Source organism: Xenia sp. Carnegie-2017, unplaced genomic scaffold, assembly GCF_021976095.1.
Source record: "Xenia sp. Carnegie-2017 unplaced genomic scaffold, XeniaSp_v1 HiC_scaffold_20, whole genome shotgun sequence".
In the NCBI taxonomy this organism is placed as follows: Eukaryota; Metazoa; Cnidaria; class Anthozoa; order Malacalcyonacea; family Xeniidae; genus Xenia; species Xenia sp. Carnegie-2017.
The window spans coordinates 3,760,107-3,778,707 of NW_025813483.1; the positions used below are offsets into that span (position 1 = coordinate 3,760,107).

Sequence of the window (18,601 nt, forward strand, 5' to 3'; positions counted from 1 at the left end):
CTTGTATGCAACTATCAAAGTATATTTATGAGTTTAGTTTGCAATATCTAGCTATTCAGAAGTTGTGAAGTTCCTTAAAATGAATGTTGTTGGGTCATTTTCTTGTATAATGAGAGTAAATACTGATCTTACAGCAACCATGATCATGTAACATCCCTTTTTGAAATGCTGAATAGCCCACAAGATTTGCTTTGCTATATAAGTATGAATACAGTCTTTTCTATATTGATTTCTATTCATTCATACAATTCACAAAATACACTTTCAATTTATGAGAATTGTAGTTGTTTGAAATGGACATGCAGTTATTGATATTTGGTTGAATCAAACTTGATTTGAGGACTAACACCTTAATTGTCATTACAATGTTTGTTTTCTTACTTTTGAGGAAATATTTATTTAAGGATTGATTCAATAATACTTTATTATAGTTCAAACTATAAAGGCAATGTAAAGTAAAAGTTATAAATAACCTGAAGAAAAAAAAGCAGGATATCATTGCCATAGCATTGACAGAAGTAAAAATGACACAATTAAGTGTCCGACTACCAGATTTTAGACTACCAGATTTACTAATATATAAAAAATCAGCAGTGGTGCAGGATACTTGTTAATTGGGGTCACAAATTCATATATGCATGTCTTAATCCATTAAAAAAACAATGGATTTCAAAGGAACTTAATGTAGTAGAACATGAATATATGAATATGTGCCGCCTACCCAAATTAAAGAGTCTGCTATGCCATTTATTCCCTGGGCATCTTGAAGAGCTCTGGCATTGTGGGTAACAGTTAGTATTTCATTTTGCAAGGAACTTCTTATTATTTTTTTCCAAAACATTATTTGAACTTTAGAGAAATTGTGTACAAACTATAAAAAGTTTATATTAGGAATATATTTCGAGAGCAACACCCTCCTTTAAAGTATGTATCCATGTTCAGGAGTGAATGACATGACCAGACATTTTTGGCTAATGTCTTTACAACTGATAAGAACAGTTAATGAGTCATTTCTACTGGTGTCTTTAATACTTATATGGACAGTAATGAGTCATTTTCATTGCTATGACATTCATGTCTTGCTTTTGCTATAGTTTATACTTTACATTGCTTTGAAACTGATTCTCCCAGCTACATAAATGATTTTACCACAAAATCACAATACAAAATGTTGTGGTTATCTCTGATCCCAAGAAAATCAAATATGAATTAAAAATGAGATTTACTACATTTAAATGTAAGCAAAAAAAGAACATTGTCACTACAATTAAGGGGTAAATCCCCAACCGTAAATAGAAAGAAATGTTGAATCATGTAACCAACCAAGCGTCATAAGGCAGAATTACAAAAATCCTTAAATAATAATGAATTCTGAAACTATACGTACAAATCATACGTACTTAACATTCCCTACATCTCCATCATGGTGCACACAATTTAACAATGATTTGGATTTGTAAACAACGTAGGTCTAGTGAGCAAAACAAGCTGTTTTCGTCGCTGTCAATGAATAAAAGCGTTATATATATGAGAAATGTCCTAAAATATTTCAAAGATAACTGTTATGTCTAACTTAGGAGAAATTTTCCACATAATGTCAAAATTTTAGCAATGTCTTCGAGGTTTTCATAAAAAGCGTTATACTAACATATAAATATTTACAATAACTACCTTGAAATTTTTCAATGACTTCATTATCCACTCCATTCTTTCTCAATAATGTGGACAATTTAGAGGTGGTTAAATCATTAAATGAAGGCATTGCCAGACTTTAGGTGAAAATGTTACGACTAGACTACAAAAACGACCAGCAAATAAGTGAAATAACTTAAAAAAATTTACTATATTTTCCATTACGGCGATTGCGCGTGCGCGTCTGGCTCGCACAGTGATTCACGTGCAAAGCATGTGTTGAGCTCGTTACACATGAAGTTACTCAAGTGAGTTTTAGAAAAATGGCTTTTAGTTACTCAATGTGCCTATCGAGCTTTTCAACGCTGGCATTGTTACGAAATCATTTAAAACGGTACCACGAATTTGAGGATAACTTTCACGTTATTTGTCAGTCACCACGTTTTGCAAGTATTTATTACACCTTCGAAGGCTACAAAGCTTCGTTTGCGCAGAAAGCATGCAAATATATTGAAAATTTCATTGATGAGAATTCTTTCCAAAATGGTAATCATGAAATAAATATGAGCAAAGACAAGGAAGATCGCGATAGTGAGCCAGGAAAAGTTAATGGCATTACTCAAGACGATGATTATGGTGGTGCAAACATCGATATATGCCACAAAGAGGAGAATATCAGGATGATGAACGCCAGGTTTATGTTAAAAACTAAAGAAATGCATAAACTATCTCAAAAAGCAGTAGATACTATCGTCAGAAATACTACTTCCTCCGTCCAAAATTCCCTTGAATTAGTGAAACGTCGGCTGTTATCATTGCTTGAAAATGACGACATGCCAGACGTCTGCCAATTTCTGGAAAATGTATTCATGGAGGAAAATGTCGTGATCAATCCTTTCCTGAGAATGGAAAGCAAATGGCAACAAGATAACTTTTTTAGAGATGTTATGGGAGTGGTTGTAAGTTTTCAGTAAATTAGAACTATAGATAGAAATTCATACTTTGTTTATAAAAGCATTTATATGCCATGTCAAAATTTTTTAAAGTTATTGTAATTGTCATTTTAAATCTGTGTTTTTCCTGAAGGAACCAAAACAAAGTGTTTTGGGAATCACCCATGTTCAGAAAAGAATTGGTGTTGGAAGAAGAAAAGTCCTAAAATAAGATGAAGTCATTGAAATTCCTCTTCTTAAGAGCCTAGAGCAAATGCTGCAAGATCCAGCCATATTAGATCAGGTTACTTAAACATAAATAAACTAGTGACATATACAGCATGCTGTTCTAGATGTAGCAGCTGACTGGCTTTTCTGCCCAAAGTTATGTTTGTTCACAAAATTTTTTCACCATTTGGGTACTCAAATGCTTCAGTTTTTTAACAAACTTATTTCAAGAATATAAATGATATATATACTTATTTAGGTCTTGTTGCCATTACTTGTTGCCATTACTTGTTGCCACAAGAAACAATGTTGTTATACCTGTTTTAAGCATGCAACTAAGGGAAAATCAGTATGATTACCTCCAACAACAAGTTAACCCTCTTGAAGATGATGGGAATAATGGCATTGAACATTACTTGAAGACAGTTGATATTGTTGAGAGGTTTTTAGAGGCAAGGATTAATGTTGACGAAGTTTAAGAAATGAAACAAATATATTTTAATAAAATAATGCAAGCCAAAAATAAGCTCATAGATGAAAAATTTAACATTTTTTTAAAAACTGTCAGTTCTCAAACAAAACAAAACTATTAAACAAAACTATTTGATATTGTGAAAAATAATAAAAAACAACTTTACACAATCTCAAATGACCATGATGTGCTTTCTCTCATTATGCTTGTAAACTCTTCTGCCAGTTGTGCAAAGCATTCATAGGTTGTTGGTAGCTCTAGGGTTTGCCCACATGTGTGGGCAATAGGCAGTCGTGAAAAGCCATGAAGGGTTGTAAATGTAATTTCAATTGAATCACATGTCAATACATCACTACCAGTTAAAAAATGCAGAAATCTTTCAAAAGCCTGCTTTTCCAATGATTTCACATATCTTTTTAGGAAATCCAAGCTCTGCCGTTCAGCATCAGTACTCACACTAGCAATAAAAAGCTTGTTAACCTTTTTGGCTGTTGAGTGTTTTTCTTCATAGAACTGTTCAACTTGCTGTGGTGTTGCAAAGATGGAGTTTGCATCATTCTGAAGAGTTTTTAAAATTGGCGGCCAACAATTTGTGATGTATCTGGTCTTTTGAATGAGTTCCTGGTGTGCAAGTTCAAGTACTATGGAGGCAATGTTCTCCTTAGTGGGGGCTTTATAGCACTTATTGGATGACAAAAAGTCCAATAGGTCTTCATCGTTAGGATCTAATTCACAACTCTGCACTTTATCTAGAATCTCTCCATTGTCTGCTGGCAGGTAACAATATGCTTGCACTAGAGATTCTTTGCCCAGACTTTCTTCACCAAACAAGCAGAAAAGAATGAAGAATTGTGACAGCTGCACAGGAAAATATTTTGCTTTTTCATATCCAAACACTAAAACTCTGGCAATTGCTTGCCATTCTGGTTTTTTAAGATCGTGTCGAATGTGTGACGTTTTCTCAGTTCCACCTGCACTAAGTGATATAAAGAATTCATGTCAAAAATTTGTCAGAACATCACGCAGCACACCTGCACCTTCTCCTTTTTTTGGGTAGCCATTTGCATTTATAACTGTGATGTTCAACCTGTGCTTAAGAATTTCTGCATCTTTAAAAACATCGATAATATCATGGTGAATCATTAAGCGGTGCAATTCTTTCAATTTGGGATAATTTTGGAACATGAAATTGTCATCTTCAACAAGGTGAATTTCTTGCACCACTAGATGAAAATTGAGTTCATAACACATAAGGATTTGTTTGTAAATGATGATCGTCCAGGTTGGTATAGTCTTGAGAAGGACTGTTTGTGTTGTTGTTGACTGACGTTTCGACAACCTTAGCGGTAGTCAATTGACTCTGAAGATGACTACCGCTAAGGTTGTCGAAACGTCAGTCAACAACAACAAAAACAGTCTTCTCAGGACTTTATTAACCTGGACGATCATCATTTACAAACATGTAACGATACTCCCGGGTTCAAACCATTTACTTTACATAAGGATTTACTATTTAATTTAAAAATATTTACTTTCTGAAGATTGAAATTATATTTATGATGGGTAAAAATACCCCAAATATAAGTAAAAAAGGTGGACAAAAAGTAGGCCCTTTATAAAACTTGCATGTTTAGTTTGAAACATAAATATTGAAGCGAGAGACAAAAATCCTGTCATACATTTGTTACTAAACACGTAGGCTAGATTTTGTTGTGCACAAACTGTAATTTCAGCCGCCAATTAATATTTTCATGTTTAAGATTAAAGTTTGTCTTGTAAATTGATAATCTTCAGGGCATGAAGAAAAAAGTAGTCCCCCAAACAAAATAATCGTTATATGTTTTTAGCTCATTATTCTTTGTCCATTAAAAAAATTGTAGTGATTCATCAATAAAAATAGTAGCAGCATAATATTTAGTGCAACTAACCTGATGCATCCTGTACACCAACGGCATGAAGATCACAGGTTGACTGTAAAGAAGCTTGTGCTGTCTCTGGAGGCAATGAAAATGAAGATTGTTCTGTAAAAAATTGTCACAATTCAGCAATAAGATAAAGCATAGTGGCTATATAATGTTTAATGTAACTAACCTGATGTATTCTGTACACAAACTGCATGAAAATCAGTGGTTGATTGTAAAGAAGCTTGTGCTGTCTCTGCAGGCAATGAAAATGGAGATTGTGCTGTATCTTGTGACAAAGCTAATGGCTCTTGATTGGCATCGGTAGAGCTTATTGACATTTGTACATCACCAAACATATCAGGTAAATCTTTATTAAATTAAATTAAATTAAATTAAGAGAAACTTCACAAACTATTCCTGTCATGTGTATTTAATTAAATTTCTCCATTAAAGAGAATGACCTACCATCATGACTTTTTCTTGTGCACACATTTTCCTACATTGACAGCATAAATAATTTATATATGATGAGTATAATAACATCAATTATTTCATTTTTCCAATCAAGAGCATGAAAATGGTGCATCAACATACACCTGTGCAAGTAAAACAGCTGATGCAGCTGTTAAACCATGATTAAACTGAACAAGTTCCATTGATAAGAGGACAACAGAAACTCATACCTGATGCTCAATTATGATCTGTTTGTTTGGTCGCACATACACTGGTTTACTCTAAAAGAGCCATTGCAAAATTGCTCCACCAATGCCAATCTGACCATAAGCCAAAGATGGCACAACAAGAGATGTTGTGCATCGATATTAATATTTCAATATCCACACCAGCTGGAATTTTGTCAGCAAAAGCTTCCATTATCGCAATTTCCCACGTGTGCAGCTTTCATTGCCTTGGTGAATCTGCAGTCTGAGATCATGTGACCCCGTTCCATAAGAGCAAGGCGTGCTCCTTGACGAGGAACGACAGAAGCATTCGGTCCTCCCAGCAAAATAAGGTCGCGTAAAAATCGTCTATTATCTACAGCACCAGTCCTTCTTTTAGATTCCCAAATCTATCATCGATTAGAAGCAGACGGGCGCTGTGTATTAAAATTTCGCCTTGTGACAAAACTCCTCCTCGGCACATTTTGTTCGGTAGTGTTCGTGGTTGGTTACAGGGGCGGATCTAGGATTTTTCAATCATCAGTCATAAAACGTCGGAGGCGCTCCGCACCTGGGGATCTGAGGCATTCTCCCCCGAGAAATTTTGAATTTCAGAGCCATGAAAATGCCGTTATTAGCGTTTTAGAGCAATACAAAATGTATTTTGTGGGCATCGTTTTGCGTAAAAACAACACATTTTGCTTATGTTTTGTTAAAAAAAAAAATGAAGTGAACAATACTTGAATGTTTTGCCAAATATTTAGGCTCATTATCATGCCAAATATATGGCTCATTAGCATGTCTAGGAACGTAAAATTTATTTTACAATAATGCTATTCCAAAACAGATATAGTCTTTAAAAATTTCTACCAAGTTGTCAGGCATTAGACCCCCCTAGAGACCCCCATTCAAACCTCTATGTAATGAGTTAAGTTAGAAATTTGGTACTACAAGTGACAGTTCATAGATATAGAAAAGCTCAGACTTCAAACCATGCAAGTTTTTGTAACCCTTAACCCATCTTCACATACAGTGCCAGCAAATTCACCTTTTGAGAAAAAACTCAAAATTTTTTTCTGCCAAAGATTAAGCAAATATTATCAGAGTGAAAATTTGCAATTAAGGACAGCTTAATGCCATAAATGTTTATTATGGGATAAAAATACTACTAGCTACTAACGTATAGCAGATTTTTTAAAGGAGGGAACATTTCAACAACTTCCACTATTCTTCTGACGTCTTCCAAGACAAGTGATCTCTTTGAAGCATAGCAAGCAGCCATCAACTCCTGAATTTTTTCATGATCCTTTTTAGCTGACTGCCACTTCTTTTTATTTTTGATACCACTGCTGTAAGATCTTCACTTTCGCTCGGCTCGGGAACGTTCGTCCAACAGTGACTGTTCTTTTCTTTGTTGTTTTGCCTTTAGTTTACGAGACATTGGTAACAGGCGAGTTAGATCTCTTTCTCTGCAATTTTTTTAATCGGTTATAGATTTTCATCTCAAGAGATCCCTATAAAAGAAAGCTTTCATTTAAAAGTAGTAAAGACAAGTAAATTTATTTTTTATCATTTACAAAATAGATACGCAAGCAGCCCATTACAACAAAAGCGCATATAACAAGGTGATAATGTAAATTTGTATCACATAGTTTGGATTAGGGGGTGGGATAGGAAGATGTGTCCACTTCTCTTCAAAATACTAAAGCCTAGTTAACATATATTTGTATATAATTGTTGTAATTCTATCGGCGTTGAAGGTTCATATCAATTATAAGTGTATGAGAACGCGCGTAGTAATTGTTGTAAGTAATTTAATCGCAAAAAATGTGGAGTTCAGTCAAATCAAAAGAAATTGTGATTAGAGATGAATGGAGGATGACACTATAATTGGTAAAATCTACGAACGTAATAAATATGTAACAGAATTTAACAAAAGTGTGACATCCTTTGGCAAGAAATACGTACTCACAGAAATCACATCCACTCTAGACAAGTAGTAACCTAAACAACACCCATGCTATTCCCAAACACACACCCCTGCTGAAAAATCGTGGATACACATCCCTGATTTACATTTTTGTGTTAGTTAGTTAGTCGCCCAGTTATTCATTTTAGCAGGCATGATTATAAGAAATTGAAGTGTGACGTCATTAAATGTATTTGTCATGACTGTTAGCAAAAAGAACGGGTGGTTTCTTTAAAAGAGATTTATCGAGGCAAGTTAAAACTTTGTAACTGCCCAAAATGTTGTCTGAAGTACAAAGTTTTAACTTGTCTGGCAAAATCGCTTTTGAGAAATCATACATTCTTATTTTTGCTAACAGTAAAATACAATTAATGACATCACACATGTCAGCTTTAAAAAATTCCTATTGCTTACAAGGAGCTAACATTGATGTGATCAACATTCATTATTATTTGACACATACGTATAATGAAACAAAACAAAACAATAATCGGCTTCTTCAGAAGAACCATTAATTTTTGATAAATAAAAAACAGTAATAGCAAACTACCGAAAGCCGTGCAAGCACTGAATGCAAGTCGTAGAACGATATAAGAACGATGCTTGTTTATGTCACAACCTTACAGAGACATGTAAACATCCGGGGTGTAAATGAAAACTGTACATCTCAGTTTTTACCTCTTTGCTAGTGAGATGTTTGTCATTACGTAGTAAATAAGCACTTTGATCAACGGCTAGTAAACCAACATTAGAATGAGGACTACTTTGAGTTTCTATTTGGTATGATTCGCCTGGATATTTCTGAGGACGTGCATCACCGAGGAAAGACACCTATAAAATCATTTTGATTCAGAAGATCAAGTAATTGATCCAATCCATGGGCATCATAATTCTGACCCAACGTGATTACCCTCACTAACCTGATTTGGTAGTTGGCTCTTCGACCTCTATGACAGCGCTATCAGCGACTAGTTCGTTGTTGACTCGGTAAAAAGCAATAAATCTTGCTTGTGGTGACATGTCTGCTGTAACTCTTATCGTGATTGTTGTGAGTACTCCAATCTGATGATCAATCGAGCCTTGTGTGACTATATGACCGTTTGCAACAACCTGTAAAAGAAATACTTTGATATAACAATACCGAGCGATGAAAAATGTTTTACAAGTTCTAACTCCTTGATTAAAAAATAATGCCATTATTGTCTCTCACTAGATATGTCAAAGGGCTTGGAGCACTGCTTGAAACAACGAACGCCACGGCATCGACAGATTGCCCAACCTGTTAAAACACGACAATCTTTGGAAAAACAGAAGCTACAGAGGAGATTTGCAAGTTAACTTTGGTAAAGAAATGAAAATAAACAAACCTTTCCTTTTTTAACAAGTCGAACAAACAAATAGTTATGTGCATTGGATCTGTGCATTTTTGGCACGAAACGCCCTTCAGAAACAATTTCATTTTCCATATAACTGATCTTCGCACGAACCTAAAATATACATAAAAACAATCGTTGATTGTTTGTTAAAAAACTTATTAATTTCATCACTATTTGTATGCACATGCAAAGGTGTTCATGGCCGCAAAAACCAATTAAGCATAAATACAGTGTTTATACAACAAAAAATTTATACCCTAATGTTAAGATGAACGATAGTAAATGTTCTTGGGACATCAATAACAAATCTTCCATGACCAAGCTCGGTGCTCCTATCCGAATTCACATTCCCATTTGCTGCACTCTCTGAAACAGCAACTCCTTGGTCCGTTTGAGCTTCTATCTCAATAGGAATGTTGTCAGCTGGTTCACCATTCCTGTGCCTAACATCAACCTTAAACGATAAACAAAAACTGCATGATTTATGTGTATTAAACCAAAGAAAATCTATCAACGGGTTAATTCAAACTGGTCGGGGAATCAAGGAACTTTTGAAGTGGGGTCTCATCTATCCGTAGTTAGTATTCAAACATTACGCGTAAGAGCAAAATTGATTGCAAATTATGTCACTTCGTTCAACTAACAACTTCGTTGGTAGTCTTCAAATCTCACATGAACGCATTGCTGAGTAAAGTATTACTTTTCAAGGTTTAGCTAGTTTTGACGTTGGAAATGTCAAAGTTATTACTTGACCAAGTCACTCGATCCAGTCTTCATGATCCTAAAACGGACAAACTAACGCAAAGCAATTGACCTACCTTGACTTCGAAAGGGACACCGGGTTTAAAAAAGTTTGGTGATCTTTTGAAACTGACGGTAAGTGGAGAGTTAGTGAAGAAAATACTGTTGTGGTAAGCGGTCTCTTCATGACCCGTCGCTTTTTCTATGACCTTTGCCTCGATAAACAAACGTTTGCCTTCTGGAAACCAAGCAATCTTAGGATGACTCTTAACTAGGTCTGTAGGTACACTCACGTCAGCTTCACCATTCGCCAGCTAAGAAACGAGAATAAAAAACATAGTTGATGACAATGTCGTGATTTAAATACCAGCAATTACAATTCAAGCAACATCATTGTAAAAAAGCAATCAAGAATTTGTGATATAATGAAAAGTTTGCAGTGTGAAAAGATGTACTGAAACGTTCAGCATTTCCACCCGCATCAAGAACACCAAGTATGACTTGAAGTGAACCGATTACATTTTCACCATAAGTGTACCTGAAAAAGAAAAACATAGCGAATAATCATACGGTGTGAGACATGATGTCTTGGGCTTTCATTTCATTACTTTGAAGCTATTTTTAGAGCAATAGACGCATCACTATCCAAGATGTAAGATGGTCCTTTGTTTTTTATCGAGAAGGTCGGCAGAACTAAATAAACAGTGCAAATAAATGTTAATGAAATTTCCAATAAATCAAGATTGACAAAGAATACATATGGACATATGTGGACAAAGATAGGAGGAAATCTTACCGTACTCTTTTACTTCAAATTGTATGGAAGCATTTTGAACTTTCTATCAAAAACATAAAAAAAACAAAGTTACAAACCTTTCCGTGAAAGTTTAAACAGCGAATGGTGAGTGTTACATGACGTACTGAATGACCGTATAAAGCGGTGATAGTCCATAAACCAGTCAATGCATTTTTTGACAAATCCAGGCGACGAGAGAAAAAACCTTCCAAGGAAGTGAGTTAAAAAGAAAATTGCCAATAGATGAGATTAAATAATCATTTAGCAAAATATATTGAGCATACCATCTTTTGTGTTAAGATTTCTCCAACGATAAACACGAATTCCTTGCGGATTCTAAGTCACCATAAGTACATACATTCATCAAATCAGTAAAAAATTATACATTGCACATCATTTACATAATCTTACCGATACTTCAATTGTAACCTAAAGAGAAAAAGGAACAAACAGAAAAATATAAACAATAACGTATTACGAGTTTTTTTATCGATTCAAAGACTTACATTATCCGCGGATGATTTTAAATTGACACTCAAAGGAATTACTCGTAGATAAACTAAAATAAAAGCCATTTATAAAATATGCACAATAAAAACGCGTGTGCTGATTGATCTATAGCTGTGTTTGCATTAGCCAGTACAGATCTGAGCTCAATCAATTGAATCAATCATTAATCTAAGCAGGCGCAACCTTCGACCTTCGGGTTCTTTCAAAAGGTCTCCTCGATTTGCATAAGTCTGTGCAAACACAGTAAACATCTTTTATTTTTTAATTGAAATTACTTAGAATCCGTTATTGTTATTAGTTTGTATCGATCAAGTTTTTGTGTGTTTTAAGCTATTACAACATACCAACTTGTCCTGGATTATAGATCGGTTTATCAGTTTGAATGAAAACCATGGCATTTCTATAACTGACAAGTATTTTGATTTCGTTGTTGAATTGAAATCCTGGGGTATTAGAGCTAGCTTTGAGGTAAACGTATTGCTTGTCAGATGATTTCTGATCATTAAGATCTTTGGCTGTCACCTGACATAGAAAAATACGCTCATTATACATAAAATGAAAACTAGGCCCATGAAAGACTAACATCATTAAAACAACGAGAAACATACTTTAACTTTCATAAGTGCAGGGCGTTCTGTAAAAAATAGAAAAAAATTGTGATCATAATTCAAAGCTAGTTTTAATCAAAATCGTTGGAAATAAAAATAAAAACCTTTTCTAACTTTTTGTGACACAACCGAAAAAGTTCTTCTTCGTAGTGGAAAATCCTGCAGGGAGAGCTGAATGTCCACTTCTCCGTTTACATCAAAAACGGATATAGAAACAGTCTCTTCTACACCCACTCTCAGAAGATTTGGAGAAGCAATGAAATACTTTGCCCTGTACGTGTAAAAATAGTCAACAACAATTTTCAAATCACGTATATGCAATTTAATTTTAATGGATCAAGTCCTAAACATCGACGAATTAGTTTGGTTTAATACACACAGTAAATAGCGAGACCATTTGAACAAGTAAAAAATCTGTCAATATGCCTAAATGATCATGCAATACGAAAACAAGTACAAATATGTCACACAAAATTCAAATACACATGAGCGCGACAACATCTTCCTGACAAAACTTTAACTATAACTAACCCACTGCATAACTGGAGAGCAATAACAATGAAGCCACCTATGGCCGCTTAAACATCTTCTGCTCTACACTTTGCGTTTTTTCTTTTTTATGAAAACATTCTTTTATATGACATTCCTTTCACGAGAAAACACCGCACTGCATAAAACATTCTTTCAGAAAACTACTACGCCATTTAATGGACGAAAAACTAATACACAAACCTTCTGTCCTTTCAAGATAGATAAACTAACTCCTCCAGTATTTCCTGGTAAACCTGGGGGACCATCTTTACCCTATAAAGTCATCCCGATTAAAAATACGAACAATATAGTCCTGATATGATTTATTGAAATTTTACCGGCAATTCCTTTGGTCCAGGAGTGTCGCTATTATCCCCCTTTTCTCCAGGAGTACCCTAAAAATTGTAACAATACATGTTAGTAGAAAAAGATGGTTTTCCAGCATGACTAAGTTCCTGATCACCCTTGAAAACTTTTATGTCTATTAAGCATTTACTAGTAAAAAGTACAAAATATAACATACTATATCCCCTGGTGAACCTTTTTCACCTTTTTCACCATTGTTTCCTTGTTCACCCTGACCAACATGAGCAATATATAACTCAGTAAAAACTGTGATATAAAAGCACAAACAACACAAAAACAAAAATTTGTTCTTGTGAGTACTTACCGGAATACCAACTGTCCCATTTGCACCCTGAGGTCCTTGAGATCCCGGATTACCCTAAGATAAAAAAGGTTAGTGTTATATTTCTGAGAAGAGCTATGAATCAAATTCAGCGATCATAAAAGGCCTTACCTCTGTTCCAATTACACCACCAAAACCTTTCTCTCCTTTATTACCCGGCTCGCCCTACAAGAACTATTCTTTAAAACAACAAATATATAAATAGTATCAATTCACTATGAACGAAAATCTTACAGGATCTCCAGTGCTTCCCCGTTCTCCTTTCTGTCCCAGTTCACCTTGATCACCCTGAAAATAAAACATGTAAAAGATATAAAATGATTTCGTGAAACAAAGAGATCAGTCCAAGCAAAGTGAGCTACCCTCTCCCCAGGCTCTCCACGCGAACCTCTTCTTCCTTTTTCTCCAGGATCACCCTGCAAAAATCAACTGTCACCTCAGTATGTCATCCAAAAAAGAAAATTGAAACACATATCTTAATGTTCATCTATGGAATGTAAATATGTAAATATCTGTCAATGAGCAATACATATAGAATAAAACCTGTTGTCCGGGGATTCCACGGATTCCAACAGGACCACTGTCTCCTTTTGTCCCCTATATCATGAATGAACAACACAATAAGTAAAAGGAGACAAGTATAAGAGTAAATATTAATAATTGCGTTACCTTTGTACCCTTAGAGCCAAGTTCACCTTTCAAAGATACAGGAGCTCCAGCACCCTTGATTTAATTGTCTACTTTTTCTCATTACTTTGTCAGATAAGATGAAGGAAATCATTGGTGTATACATACCGGTTCGCCGATTGGTCCTTTTGGACCCTTAGTTCCAGGAGAACCTTTAACTCCCTAGAATGTTTATTGGACAGTTAATGGGCAAAATATTGATGCAATTAGAGGATCCAGTGTGCGTAGACATAAATTACAATAAACGACAACAGATACATTTCACGTAAACGACAACTTTTTTTAAATTTTTTATTGCAGACATGTTTCGGCAAACTTATGCCATCTTCAGTGCGGTATAATGAATGAATATTCGAATGGAGTTAATATTTAAAGAAATATGATACAAGACATGTGTATAGACAAAAGGGATGGAAGCGGAAGTTATTTACAATTATGTAGTGATTAGAGGTGTTAAGTATTTACATGTTAAAGATGGTATTGACATGCTGAATTTGTTTGTTAAGATTAGGCTTGAGTTTTTTGATGTACAGTGCTTCTTTTAGTTTTAATATAGTCGAGCTATAAAATATTTGTTCAAACTAAGAGTAATGAATTCTAACACTCCCTAGATCTGCTCCTGATTTATAATACACAGGCTGGGAGTCCATAAATAAAAATTTTTCCCGAAGACTCAAAAAAAGCGAAAGAACGAAAAGAAGAAATATTTTTTCTACAACTTACTTGCGCGCCCGGTTCTCCGCGGCTTCCAAACATGTCTTGTGGACCACGATCTCCCTAAAATCAAAAATTATAAAAAATAATTTTGTAATGAAAAATACAAATTGAAATCTTTCCAACGAGAGATAAGATGTACAAAAAGTGATAACCTTTTCTCCTGGTAATCCAGTTGGCCAAGGAGGTCCAGATGGTCCTGGAGGTCCCTGTTAGACGCCAAATATATACAAATGGAAGGAATGTATAAATTGTATAAAAGTGATTTCTGGATATTTCATATACATATCAACGTACCATTGCTCCTGTAAATCCCGGATTTCCCTTTTTCCCAGGCAATCCTTCATCACCCTGCAGATAAATCCAAACATGCAAAATAACGTCTCATTTCAATCTATTGATAAACCAAACAAACCGGATTTCCCGGTTCACCGGCTCTTCCAGGAACTCCATTTAGACCAGCGTCACCCTAGTTAAACAACAGATGATTTTATACTTGATTTTTGATAACCTGTAAATGAAGTAAATGTCAATAAAATACATTCTCTCTTTTTTCGCCAAGTTCCCCTCTATCACCAGGTGATCCAGGTAGACCCTTGTAAAGAAAACAAGAACGATTGTAAGAGATCAAGCGACGCAACTAATCGTGACGATGCATCGTTCTTCTAAGCTAACATTGTCTCCTGGAATCCCATTGTTTCCGTGATATCCCTTCGGCCCCATTTCACCCTAAATAGCAGCAGGATTATATCAGAAACTCTCCTTAAGTCAATTTATATGTAAAATATGAAATAAAATATACCTATATATCATCTATGATCCCACATGCTCTGTAAAAGGCGAAGCATCTGTCCACATACCTGTACACCTTTTTGTCCCGATGGTCCAGGAAATCCCTTCACTCCAGTTTCTCCCTGAATGCCAGGCGATCCAGGTAAACCATTTGTACCATCATCTTCTTTAATACCCTGAATACACACAATAATTTTGTATAATACTTCATGTTTTCCTAAACGTGATAGTGGCAGGAATAATTGAAGTATCTCAAATGCCCACAGCTAAAATATTCACATAAATCTTTTCTGTACCTCATTCTACTGTACTACTTCCTATGTGGTGCATTTTTCTAAGTATTTGTTTCAAATAACGAGTAAATAATAACACATAATAATAACTTGTAGAAAGTGTACTTTTGGAGATTAGGTTTGAGAGAAACATTACTATAAAAAGTCTTTGAATAGGGTCGTTGAATTCATTTTTTTTGCCTTACTGAAAAACAAAACTTTTCCGTCAAACCCATAAAAAGATCATCAACTGCGAGATTGCAAAAGGAATAATTGCTTTAGTGTAAATATTTCCGCACTAAACTTGGATGACGTACGACTCAGTTGTGACAATTCGTTAACTTCTTGCGAGGACTGGAAACTAGATTCAAGCTACACATAACAATAAAGCAAAAGAAGTTAGTGAAGTCAAAATTACGAATGTGCTGAAGTTGCTGTTATCAAACGAAATATATCAAATCAAAAAAGACAAAAATATGTACCGAGGAATTGAAATGTCATGAATTGAAATGACGGTGAAAAGTCATCGTGAAAATATACCTGAGTTTCAGAATGCACATCCTGTATCTTATCATTAAATTTCACTAAAAATTCACTAAAATTCAGCCCAAACTGCCAAGTTCAGTTTGGGCTGAATTTTAGTGAATTCTGGAGGACTTCTTTCATCACTTGCATATCTTAAAACGATTAGTGGATGCACATAACATTAAAAATAATGACAATAATGTTTGAAGGTGAAAAATCTCTAGCGTAAAATTACTTGTTTGGTATTTGATCAGGTGCCTTTACACCATCTAGTAAATGGAGAGCCTCGTTGATTTTCGTTACTAATTCATAACGCCTCTGACCATGTACCTTTTTTAAAAAAGCAAAATACCTTCGTGGTGATAATCATTTCACATAATCTCCAATTGTTCTCACCTTCAGATAAAACGTTTCATCGGAACTTGAAGATGAATCAGCCGCATATTCTTGGCTCCACTTCCCTCTCTTCACAACAAATCCATCGCTCACATAAGGATTTACTGGAAAATAATGTCGATTAAAAATCACGTGCTTTTTCATGAATACAAAATTTTCAAAAAACATACATATCTCATATCATAGCACATAGGAAGGAACTTTCTATGAATTCTTTCATACGTAAAACTTACGTCGTTTGCGAGGTTGTTGTCCTTGCGTGATAGAGAACTGGAAAGGTTTGGGTGAGCTGGAGTCTTTAACAGTTGACATGAGTACACTCTGTCGAGGGGGGTATAATGTTGTTGTGGATGATGTGACGTCTGTCGTTGAACTGGGTTCGTTGTCCTGGAAGAGATTGCAATGAAAAGGATCCCAGGTCCTTTTCATTGCTATCCCTTCCAGGTGAAGCACATCTACGTAGCTTAACCACAGCTATACCTTCAACCCTAGAACTGACAGAGGAGAAAGTATAAGCCTTTGACATACATGTATGTCACATACAATACATGTATGTACTATCTCATTCCTTATAATCCATCAAATCCATACTATACAATAAAAGTAATTAAATATCGTACCCACATTCCAGTCGAAAGGATAAATGTGTTGGTCGTCTGTTCATTCCTCCAACACAAGAGTTAAAGCATGTAAATCTAAACAATTCCTTGCGATATCCGCTATCTGCAAAATAATTTACAGCAAAATTACTAAATACAAATAATTACTAAATAATTTACAGCAAAATTACATACCTGTGTATGTAAAGAAATTAAAGTGCTAAAATAAAATACAAGAGCAGTACATATATTATCTGGTTTCACAGCATTCAGCGGTATGAATATAGACAACCTTTTTGTCTTTGGACAACTTTCGTATCTTGTTTGTGGATTATCACATCTCATTACATGCTCAGGATACTCTTTTAAAACAAATAAAGTCAATTCATATTAAAAGTCGTTTCATTCTCAAGTTTTAAAAAGTTAGATGAGTCTTACTTTCTGAGCACGTATTTTTATGATTTGGACAACGGACAACAATTTCTCCATAATGCTCTGGTTTTTTGTACATAAGAATACCACGAATTCCGCTAGCAGAGGGTGGATTGCCTAGATAAAATATTCAACATTACATTCGTCACAAATATGAGAGCAAAATACAGAAATCGATTCGATTCTTTTACCTTTTATTTTGAACATTATTGGAATGACACATTGCATCTTAACAAATAACTTTTTGCGTTCTTCGACATATACACATGGTGTTGCTTTAGTTATTGGACAAACTGTGGGCTCAAACTCAATACCAAAATGGTACATTCCATTATATAACAATTTGGTATTGAGTTTGAGCCCACAGTATAAATTGGACCAGCTCTATTTCTTTATTTACAACATGACCTTCCCCCTAGAAAAATAACGAACAATTGTTATAAGGCTCTGACAAACAATGTGTGAGGCAATATTTGTCATTTGTTTTTTCTGTTATGCGCGAAGAAAAAAGACAATAATGTAAGTTTTAAAGCTTAACTACTCACTACAAATTTATTGTTTCCTAACTGTTCAAATTTGTATAAAAAGGTACTCTAAACAACATACCATTACATATGTATCATACTGAAGTGGAGAGTACTCTAAACAACCTACCATTACATATGTATCACACTGAAGTGGAGGATACTCTAAACAATCTACCATTACATATGTATCATACTGGAGTGGATGATACTCTAAACACCCTACCATTACATATGTATCATACTGAAGTGGAAGGTACTCTAAACAACCTACCATTACATATGTATCATACTGAAGTGGAGGAAACTCTAAACAATCTACCATTACATATGTATCATACTGAAGTGGAAGGTACTCTAAACAACCTACCATTACATATGTATCATACTGAAGTGGAAGGTACTCTAAACAACCTAGCATTACATATGTATCATACTGAAGTGGAGGGTACTCTAAACAACCTACTATTACATATGTATCATACTGAAGTCGAAGGTACTCTAAACAACCTACCTTTACATATGTATCATACTGAAGTGGAGGGTACTCTAAACAACCTACCATTACATATATATCATACTGAAGTGGAAGGTACTCTAAACAACCTACCATT

At 34.8% G+C, this 18,601-nt stretch overlaps 6 protein-coding genes across 10 annotated transcripts in view; 2 read left to right on the top strand and 4 right to left on the bottom strand.

Annotated features, from left to right (window-relative positions):
• The window catches only part of LOC124443379, a 71,587-nt gene that overhangs the window by 46,291 nt on the left and 6,695 nt on the right, over window positions 1-18,601 (top strand). The gene's annotated exons all lie outside the window — the stretch shown is intronic.
• Window positions 1,926-3,362, top strand: LOC124443381. 2 transcript variants are annotated; one of them, XR_006947641.1, is made up of 3 exons: window positions 1,926-2,591; window positions 2,719-2,868; window positions 3,052-3,362. XR_006947641.1 is itself a non-coding variant. In XM_046993875.1 (2 exons), exons 1-2 carry the CDS (start codon window positions 1,956-1,958, stop codon window positions 2,794-2,796), a joined length of 714 nt encoding a protein of 237 aa, XP_046849831.1. In that variant the 5' UTR covers window positions 1,926-1,955; the 3' UTR covers window positions 2,797-3,362. The 2 variants fall into 2 exon arrangements, 1 of the variants encoding a protein (XP_046849831.1); XM_046993875.1 differs by having other exon boundaries at window positions 2,719-3,362.
• Window positions 3,267-6,010, bottom strand: LOC124443383. Its single transcript, XM_046993877.1, has 5 exons — window positions 5,852-6,010; window positions 5,634-5,664; window positions 5,356-5,535; window positions 5,193-5,285; window positions 3,267-4,487 (listed from the first exon to the last, which is right to left on the bottom strand). The coding sequence occupies exons 3-5, from the start codon at window positions 5,522-5,524 to the stop codon at window positions 4,264-4,266; spliced, it is 486 nt and encodes a 161-aa protein (XP_046849833.1). The 5' UTR covers window positions 5,525-5,535; window positions 5,634-5,664; window positions 5,852-6,010; the 3' UTR covers window positions 3,267-4,263.
• On the bottom strand, window positions 6,925-11,726 carry LOC124443378 (A.superbus venom factor 2-like). 2 transcript variants are annotated; one of them, XM_046993872.1, is made up of 14 exons: window positions 11,564-11,726; window positions 11,216-11,268; window positions 11,121-11,138; window positions 10,994-11,045; window positions 10,787-10,914; window positions 10,522-10,606; window positions 10,352-10,451; window positions 9,991-10,227; window positions 9,429-9,626; window positions 9,164-9,283; window positions 9,007-9,075; window positions 8,717-8,906; window positions 8,475-8,627; window positions 6,925-7,341 (listed from the first exon to the last, which is right to left on the bottom strand). In XM_046993872.1, exons 5-13 carry the CDS (start codon window positions 10,863-10,865, stop codon window positions 8,611-8,613), a joined length of 1,095 nt encoding a protein of 364 aa, XP_046849828.1. In that variant the 5' UTR covers window positions 10,866-10,914; window positions 10,994-11,045; window positions 11,121-11,138; window positions 11,216-11,268; window positions 11,564-11,726; the 3' UTR covers window positions 6,925-7,341; window positions 8,475-8,610. The 2 variants fall into 2 exon arrangements, with proteins under 2 accessions (XP_046849828.1, XP_046849829.1); XM_046993873.1 differs by lacking the exons at window positions 10,352-10,451; window positions 10,522-10,606; window positions 10,787-10,914; ... (2 more) ...; window positions 11,216-11,268; window positions 11,564-11,726 and adding an exon at window positions 10,484-10,508.
• Window positions 11,484-16,118, bottom strand: LOC124443377 (collagen alpha-1(I) chain-like). 3 transcript variants are annotated; one of them, XM_046993871.1, is made up of 22 exons: window positions 16,052-16,118; window positions 15,829-15,883; window positions 15,308-15,415; window positions 15,123-15,176; window positions 14,989-15,042; window positions 14,863-14,916; window positions 14,745-14,798; window positions 14,603-14,656; window positions 14,457-14,510; window positions 13,842-13,895; window positions 13,716-13,769; window positions 13,590-13,643; window positions 13,409-13,462; window positions 13,281-13,334; window positions 13,158-13,211; window positions 13,029-13,082; window positions 12,882-12,935; window positions 12,697-12,753; window positions 12,560-12,631; window positions 11,932-12,098; window positions 11,828-11,853; window positions 11,484-11,741 (listed from the first exon to the last, which is right to left on the bottom strand). In XM_046993871.1, exons 4-20 carry the CDS (start codon window positions 15,168-15,170, stop codon window positions 12,024-12,026), a joined length of 954 nt encoding a protein of 317 aa, XP_046849827.1. In that variant the 5' UTR covers window positions 15,171-15,176; window positions 15,308-15,415; window positions 15,829-15,883; window positions 16,052-16,118; the 3' UTR covers window positions 11,484-11,741; window positions 11,828-11,853; window positions 11,932-12,023. The 3 variants fall into 3 exon arrangements, with proteins under 3 accessions (XP_046849827.1, XP_046849825.1, XP_046849826.1); XM_046993869.1 differs by having other exon boundaries at window positions 15,718-15,883; XM_046993870.1 differs by lacking the exon at window positions 12,882-12,935 and having other exon boundaries at window positions 15,718-15,883.
• Window positions 16,107-17,871, bottom strand: LOC124441058 (cellular tumor antigen p53-like). The gene is made up of 7 exons (XM_046991487.1): window positions 17,655-17,871; window positions 17,470-17,580; window positions 17,227-17,393; window positions 16,666-16,819; window positions 16,433-16,536; window positions 16,272-16,366; window positions 16,107-16,188 (listed from the first exon to the last, which is right to left on the bottom strand). Exons 1-7 carry the CDS (start codon window positions 17,788-17,790, stop codon window positions 16,107-16,109), a joined length of 849 nt encoding a protein of 282 aa, XP_046847443.1. The 5' UTR covers window positions 17,791-17,871.